This window comes from Oculina patagonica, chromosome 5, assembly GCF_052425735.1.
Source record: "Oculina patagonica isolate OP01 chromosome 5, crgOcupat, whole genome shotgun sequence".
In the NCBI taxonomy this organism is placed as follows: Eukaryota; Metazoa; Cnidaria; class Anthozoa; order Scleractinia; family Oculinidae; genus Oculina; species Oculina patagonica.
In genome coordinates, this window is record NC_135762.1 from 14639891 (window position 1) to 14648942 (window position 9052).

Consider the following 9052-nt stretch of genomic DNA (forward strand, 5'->3'; position numbering starts at 1 on the left):
ATTCAACATGACACGAGCATGGGACAAAGAAAAATTCCCCGACGGGAATCGAACCCATGTCCTCCCAGATACCGGTTGGGCGCCCTAACCAGGTGAGCTACGAGAGACTCGTTGTGAGCTTAGGCCATTTACTAGGTTGATATGTGACACGCGTCCTGCATACTGCTAGGATCAGCAATGTCGAATTCATCAAGTTTATAGTAAAAAATAAAGATGGTAAATATATTTTAAGTCTACTATAAAAGAAAATAAAACTAAAATTTGTAAACTGGCTTAGACGTCATCGTTATGAATACTTATTGTCTAAGACAACATCGTAAAGAACGAAGATGAAGTATTCAACATGACACGAGCATGGGACAAAGAAAAATTCTGAGTCCTCGACGGGAATCGAACCCATGTCCTCCCAGATACCGGTTGGGCGCCCTAACCAACTGAGCTACGAGAGACTCGTTGTGAGCTTAGGCCATTTACTAGGTTGATATGTGACACGCGTCCTGCATACTGCTAGGATCAGCAATGTCGAATTCATCAAGTTTATAGTAAAAAATAAAGATGGTAAATTTTAAGCTCGGTAATAAATAATGAAGATGAAGTATTCAACATGACACGAGCATGGGACAAAGTAAAATTATTTACTATCGTAAAGAACATTTAAAAAATTTGAGAATCCTTAGATTTTGTTACTGAGCAAATGCATATAATTCCTTAAAAAGAGTACACAGCAATGCTATTAAGAATAGTTTTCATAGGAAGTTCTAAGCTTATAAGAGAGCAGCGCTAAGCTCGTTTAAGGAAGATTCAGTGGGCTTTATATAGGTAAGTGTTATGAAATTGGGGAGAAAGTAAATGGCGGTATAGAGGAGCAGTAAACATCGTCATCAAATAGACACACGAGACCACTTTGAGATGGGAGTTTTTATCGTCACTGTGAAAACCATGAAAATAAAAACACTGTAGGAAATAAGTGAAAATTAAAAGACGTTGTTTTTCCTCTTGTTCATGTTCTTCTCGCTCTTGATCTTCTCTTGCTTTTCTTGAACATGAGAACAAACAGCCTCTGCGGACAGAATCTCGTTTTCTTTTAGAATACACTATCACACACTTTTGTCATTTCCAGTTGCACGATACTTAGAAATTTGAGCTTTTCGATGAAGATATTTAACGACATTTCCCAAACAAATTTCCTTAGAGCGGTTTCAAACAACGATTATTATTATACATTAGAATTACTTTGAAACGTGTGATTGGTCAAGAGCATTCAGTCAATATACAGTAGCATGTGAACTTGACGAAATAACCCAATATCTGCAGCAGATATTGGGTTATCATGTCGAGTTCAATTAACAGTCTGTTCAAAGTCCGCCTAGTTCCCAAGTCCTCGTCCGTGTAGTGCTGTCAAACGTTTGAAAATATGGCTGAGAGATTCGCCTCCGTTTCCGAAGAGGAATCGAAAGTTTCGATCGAGAATAAAGATTCTAAAAACACCAAGAGAACAACAAAAAAACAAGTGTAAACATTCTGAATGATTATTTGAGGGAGAAGATCCTGGAGGAACCCCAAGATAAAACCGCTTTGGTCAATGCTCTGACGAAGTTTTACGCCGACGCTAGAAAAAGTGATGGCAAATTGTTTGAAAACGTAAAATAAAACAATTATTGAATTCGGTTTTCGCATGATATCGTGAATTATCAAAACCTCGTGTCTGTGTTATCCGCCTCAGCCTTCGGCTTCGGCAGATAACACAGGCCTTAGTTTTGATAATTCACGATATCAAGCTCAACCTCATCCAATAAGTGCTTAATATACTTCGCCTATAAGACTCAAACTAAAAAAAGGGGGATTACTATAAGATCTATTTTAAAAGTGATTTAAAGTGACTTAAAGAACACTTTTAACAAAAACTGTAATAAAAGAAAGCTAAAATGACCTTCCAATAATTGATAAAATTAAAATTATAAATTTATCAATACAATAGAGTGAATTCGTGTAACTCGTTTTTTATATGCAAATGAGTGTTGTTAAATACTAACGAGGAGAAACAATAGAAAATTACGTGCGATGAAATAAACTGTTCTTAAAATTCTAATTTGTGTACATACCAGGATGTAATACGTATGCCCCGTACACACCAGGCAGCATTTATTCATTTCAAAGCACAACTTTCAGAATTTTTGTTTTTACTTCGTTTTTAGCACTTGTTTAATATATAATTGTTTGAAGCATTTTTTTTAACTTATCTGTTGTTGTTTTGTAAGTATCTTTTAACCATATCATGGTTTTCCTGCCAGATTGGACTCTTGAACGGACAGATTCACTCCCACCTTGTTCAATAAATAAAAAGAGTTGAAGAAAATGTCTTTGTTTGGCATATCAGGGACATAGATACGCATGCTATTATGTAAACAAAACAAGAAAATCTATTGTTCTTCCACATTAACATTTAACAGCACTCATTATCATATGAAAAACGGGTTACACGAATTCACTCTAATGAAACAATACCCCAGCTTTTTTTAACTATATTGAAGTCTTTTTTTCTGATATTCTTTCTGCGTCACATGAGGAAACATAAAGCAGGGCTGGACTCACCGAATCTATAACCAACTATATTAATTTTCAAGCGTAAGCCTTATCCTGTAGCATTTTTACGAGAAAAACACAACTGAAGAAAACTATAAGTTCAATATAAGATCATTCAAGAAGGTATTTATTGCATGCTTCGATACATTTTCAGAGTGATAAACAAAGTGCACGTTTTAGAACGCGCAAAACAGGAATGACAGTCTCCACTGAAACAGGAGCGAAAATGTATGTCTCACGTTTTGAATAAAACAAATGCATCACAAAGAACATTAGTACTTTTTTTATCAGCATAAGTACATCGCTGAAGTTTGTTAGTTAAGGGATTTTTCTTTACACTTAGCGATGCAAGGAGATTTTAACAGGCTGTGTTACAAGATTAATATAAATAAAATGTTCTTTAATCTTTTCAGGGCAGTTAATGCAAAATTTGAAAACTGATCAAGTTCTACAGCTGTAGCCACTTCGTATTCATTTATCAAAAACAAATGTTTTAAATCTCTGAACCTAAACCATACAAACGGGTCACACAATTGTTTTGACTACGGAGCTTTTTATTCCTGTGTATATTCTAATGGAGTATGGAAGCATGCTCAAGGAAGCGTTGATGAACACTCACCGGGAACATCAAGTTGATGAAGCTTGCAAGTGATAAAGTTTTCCAGACCGTTTCAGTATTAGTTTTTTCAAACCTTCAACTTCGGAAAACAATGTCGCAGTTACAGTTTTTTTTACACGCTACGTGAATATTATATTCATTAGCCTGGGGGAAAATAAACTGTTGATCATATTAAAGTGCAATTTCACAAGCTCGGTATTAATTGAAGCAACTGTTAAGTGATGTTTCACTTAACAATTTTAAAAATTTTAAAATTTACTTTTCGAAGCAATCATGTTCACTGAAAAAAAGAAACGTTTACTCCGGGAGATTATTCTGTACTACTCTCATTCTGATCGCTAGATAGCGCCAAACGCACTTCAACTCTTGAAAGGGCTGGTGAATAATTCAAATTTTAAATTAAATTTAATGTTAAAATCATTTAGTGTGTAGTATTGCTGTCCTTTTTTATCGTCTTTGTATTATGGCGAGTCCGCAGACTCGTTAAGATTAACAACTACGCTACACACTTGTTGAACACTTATTGATAAATTGTCTAGTAAGATAGATTAGTTTTTTTTTAATATTCAACTCAATATTCACGAACTCAATCGAAACAAAGTTGTACAAAAGGGTCACAACTGAATTGTTTTGACTATCGTGTTGCATGTTCCTATCTTGCCAAAATCTTTTACTCAATAATCCAAATACAGGTCAGCAGAAGGAAGGAGGACTTAAAATCACTTCCAACGATTTGATTAACGGTTGACAAAATACTGAAAACCGATGTATATTCATTTCAGCAATAACACTAAAAATTTAATGTATGCATGCTGCGCAAAACTTCCTATTCAACAGTGATTAAAGACAATGATAATTGCAAATCGTACTTCGCGCATACCCATGATATTCAACAATCTATTTGGGGCAAAACCGACGTAAATTGCAGTGATTTCAGTATGTCTTCAATTTTTTTTACAAATTTACCTCTCGGGAGCGGTTGTACACAGAGGCCGTGTTAACTCTCAAAGATCTGAGGTGGTTGATTGGTCGACGTGGCTGCAAGAAGCTGCAAGCAAGAAAATATTCGCGTATTGTTAATATTGTTAACATTTGTAAACAGAGAAGTAAATCATTGATCAGTTCTTCAAAATCCTCAGCCGGTTGAGACGCACAAAGTTTTACCTCGACTTAACAAAATGCGCTTGTTTTTTGCAGCTTGTTTCAGCGCAAATCTGCTTGTTCTGATCGCTGTACGTGGCTCCACATCTGATTCAGGGACCAGTGGCAACCAAACGCCAATTTACTGCGACAAGACAATGGTCTGTTCAGCTATTAAGACGCTGGAAACGAAGCTGGATAACCTTCTTGCGTTGGTTAAAAAAATCTCGACGCCATCGCCACCCCCACCAGGTAAACTCGGGCAATCCTAGCTAATAACTAATTTTCATTGGAGTTTCGTTCAGGATCCCTTTTTAACTTACCAGTTTAACAACGAGTTTGTAACCATGTTTTAACTTGAGTTTCATTATTTTCTTTACAGCCGTTCCCGCCTCTTCTTGCAAGGAACTGTTTACCAAACACAAGTAAGTTCACAGTTAAAATGTTTTAATACACATTTCTATTGGCGCGCATCCGTCACACTGATAAGCTCGGAAAGCGTCTAGAATAAACACTCAGGCTCTTAAAATAACTGAGGAGAATGTGCTTCCTTTGTAATTACATCTGGTTAGACATTCTAGTCTTCTCGGATAAGGACGATAAACCGTAGGTCCCGTCTCCTGCATCTTCAGCGTTTTAATCAGCAGGGGACGTTAAAGAACCCACACACTCATCGCAAAGAGTACGGCATGAAGTTCCCGGTGTTGTGGTCTGTTCTATTCCATGGGTTGGGTGGTGGGGTGAGATCATACACATGGACGGATAGCGGCTGCCATAGGCGCCTTATATGCTGATGTCCGGTCTCATCCCATAGATTCGAATTGTGAAGCGCATTGATCACGAGCTTTGTAAATGCGCTATATAAGCACCCATATCTGCACCGATCTTTTGACAAAGAAGGGATAGAGGCAGGGTAATGGGCTCCTGATTGAGGTAAGCGGCCGAGAAATAAAGATGTTAGGACTAAACACAAACGAAGCGATCGATTTTTGTCATCGACATTGTCGGTTTTGTTCTTGAGTGAGGTAAATAAACCCACTTGCGTCTTTTCGCGACTTCAACCCAAGGGCACAGATAAGAATCTGAACTGTTGTGGTAAAATACCGCAATAAATAAAAGATATCGTCAACAATATGTTATGAATTTTCCCGGCCTCTTGAGAGAAATATTTTGCTTAAATACAAAACGACTGCTCCCATTCTGTCCTTCCCTAAACAGGTCGTCAAAAGTGTTTACGCTGATGTTTGGTTTACAAAAGATTCCTGTTTACTGCCACATGGGAAACTTTGGATGTGGAGATGGAGGATGGACGCTGGCTATGAAGATTGATGGTACAAAGGTACAAACCTATCCCCAGCACTGTTAAGTTAGTGTGGACATGTTGATAGCAGTTTTTATAACTGAAATGGCCATCCTGTTTAAATATGTTTTAATTATTATTATTCATCGGAATGACAAAGTCTAAATTTTTCCTTTTAAATTTCAGAGAACCTTCCATTACGACTCTCATTTTTGGAGCGACAAAAATGCCTATAACCTTGCAGGAGGCAAGACTGGATTCGACTTACAAGAGACCAAGTTACCGACCTACTGGAAGACACCTTTTTCTAAGATTTGTCTTGGTATGAAGATCGGCCATCAGAAAAAGTTCATTGTCATTTACAGACACGCCAACTCTCTGTACTCACTGATCGCTGATGGACATTACCGCGCCACCTCACTGGGTCGTAACACGTGGAAGACGCTGATTGGTTCACAGGCCTCCTTACAGCGCAACTGTATCAGGGAAGGATTCAATGCCATGGGTTCCAGAAGTGACCATTCCAAAGCAAGGATCGGTATCCTTGGTAACCAAGAAAATGATTGCAACACCTGTGATTCCAGAATCGGGTTTGGTACAGGAGGGCTACATGATGACTCCAACACGTGTGGAAACCAAGCAACGCACTCCCCAGATAATGGCAACAAACACATCAAAGCCATGGGATATATTTTAGTGCAGTGATAAGAACTGTCTCCATGCCTTTTTGAGTCAATTTTTTACAAAAAATAATCGCATGTCCAATGAGCTCTGTAGTTAATTGATAAACCCAACAACTGTTGTAGTTAGATTTTGAGGAAAAACAGTGTTGTAAAACAAATTAAGCGTGGTGATGGAAATAAAAAATGTTCTGACTAATTTTATGGCCTTTGAAATCACACAGTGCAAAATCTTTGGAGAAGCCACGAGCCAAGCGGCCCACACTGCCGGAGCTTATCCCGGTTTCCGTAGCATTAAGCGGCTAGGAATATTTCTACTCCCCCCTGAATGGGATGCTAGTCCATTGCAGGGTTCCCCCCAGCATTATGTCGCAGGTACCCATTTATACACCTGGGTGGAGAAAGGCACTGTAAGAGTAGAGTGTCTTGCCCAAGAGCACAACACAAGTGACCCCGGCCGGGGCTCGAACTCGGACTGCGCTCGATCCGGAGTCCGGCGCTCTAACCATTAAACCACCGCGCCTCCAAAATCTTTGAGACCCTTGAAATTCGTCCGGGAACACACAGAAGTGTTTATATCAAACCCCTGAACGAACAGTTCAAGTCTGGCTTATTTCTGAAAAAAACTCGATTATCTGTGATAAAACTGACAGCGCTTATTTATCTGACATTGCAAGAATATTGAAATTGACGACGACTAAAAATGTTGATGACTCCCAAGTTACACATTCCAAAAAATGCCAAATAGGGTTAAGAGACAACTGATTGAGAGAAGTATACCTCAAAAGCACAGGATGGTTAAAAAAATAACCTAGGAAAATTGATACTCAAGTGAATGAAAATTCCAACTACGACTCCAGAATTTCATACATGACAATTTGTTCCACAGTTTTCAAAGAAAATATTTGTCAAATGACAGCCTAAAGGGCGGATTTTAAAACAGTCTTTTAAAACAGTTTGAAAATGAAACCTTTATCTTAAAAATCCTTATTTTTTGGTTAAGGTATAATTTTTTCACAGTCAGCTAAGAAGCACAAGAAACAATGTATTTCCAACTAACTGAAAGGCCCACCATGCTTAAGATAATTTCAATGTGGCTAAAATATAGCAAAAGAAGAAAAAGGATTTCCCGGAGAGTTACATGCCGCGCACTACCACACTACGCGATTTAAAATTTGAACTTGATTTACGGTCTTTGCGTTTTTTGAGTGAAGAGTTTGCGCCAACCACAAGTGACTTGGTTGAATTGGGATTGAATTTCTTAAACATTCAAACTTGCAAAGTGCAAAAGCAGCGAAGCCACCTATATGAAGTATATGATACTAATTTAATGACTCATTTATTCTCTAGCAAGACAATAACCCAGATACATCTAAAATACCAGACTAATTAGCAAAACATATTTCAGTTTAACGTTTACAAATGCTGGTAGAGAGAAGACAATGGATACTGGCTTGAAAGAACTTTTGAAGATCGCCACGTATATTATTTGCACTCATTAAAACAGTGGTGTCCGTATACCGTAAAATGCCTGTTATAAGCCCTAGGCTTATACAACTTCGTAAGGGTTTTTGGGTGGGCTTATAACTGGAGGGGCTTATATCCGGGAGGGCTTATAAGCGGAATAAAAAAAATATTCCGAAACGGGCCACGGGAGCGTTGATCGAAATATCCGGGGGGGGGGGGGGGGGGCTTATAATTGGATTTATTTTTTTTGTTTCAAGGTAGATGGGCTTATATCCGTGGGGGGAGCGGGAGGGCTTATAACCGGAATTTTACGGTAGTCCACTAAGGGAGTACCCCACCCGGGAACGTGGATCTTGCTTGCGAATACTAATGCATGTGAACACTTCCGAGTAAACGATACATTCAAAAAAAATCAAATGCCACATTAACTGGGCTTCAAATGTCCTCTTGCGAAAATATAGAGCTAAATATAGGAACCTTTCTTCAAAAATTAAGGGCTATAATAGGGAACTTATTTTTTAAAAAAATAGGCCAATATAGGGATTTTTAAAAGGTATTTTCAACATGTTTAGAACAAAAAATACTTTTTATTGACATTTATTGCCTTATTACCATTACCTTATCATTTTATGCATCGATCTAAAATTAGCATTTTGTGTGTGGTTTAGTCATCGAGCTATATTTTCATCAAATCTGTGCCTTTCTTGGGGGGTCCGGGCAATTTTAAGAATTTGTCATTTGCTTCACTCTGGATCACTTTCATGCGACTTTTTATCTATCGTTAATTCACCAGCCACTATTTTAACTATTGGGAAATACACAACTTTCCAATGTCACTGCCATTTTTTAGTGTTTAACATGTCGCTGTCAAATTTCAGTGCCGTAATCGTGTTGCTTGTAGCTGTTTAGTAATTCCTGTGTCGCTTGTCGCTTTTGCCCCTTGGAAGGCCTCCTTGTTTTAAACAGTCACCATCACAAGGTTGATCATAACCTAAGCTAATCGTTTTCTGGTTTATTCTAAATAAGTCTTAATTAAATGACTGCAGTATGTGATTTTTGGAACGCTCTGCAAGAAATATAAGGCATGGTTGACCAGGTTTGTTTGAAATTGTACATGCATCAAAGGTCAAATTGGAATTTGGAGTGTTTGTTTCTGTGGTGGGAGTGTGCTGGCTGAGGTACTTTAAATTATAGTCATTATAGGACATTTGTAAACTATATAGGAAAAAATATAGGAGGAGTGAAAAAATATAGGAGATATAG

At 37.9% G+C, this 9052-nt stretch overlaps 1 protein-coding gene across 1 annotated transcript; it reads left to right on the forward strand.

The window, feature by feature from the left end:
- Window positions 1–3986: 3986 nt before the first annotated feature.
- Window positions 3987–6738, forward strand: LOC144655698 (putative skeletal organic matrix protein 5). Its single transcript, XM_078515994.1, has 4 exons — window positions 3987–4594; window positions 4725–4767; window positions 5561–5681; window positions 5829–6738. Exons 1-4 carry the CDS (start codon window positions 4381–4383, stop codon window positions 6345–6347), a joined length of 897 nt encoding a protein of 298 aa, XP_078372120.1. The 5' UTR covers window positions 3987–4380; the 3' UTR covers window positions 6348–6738.
- Window positions 6739–9052: the final 2314 nt, after the last annotated feature.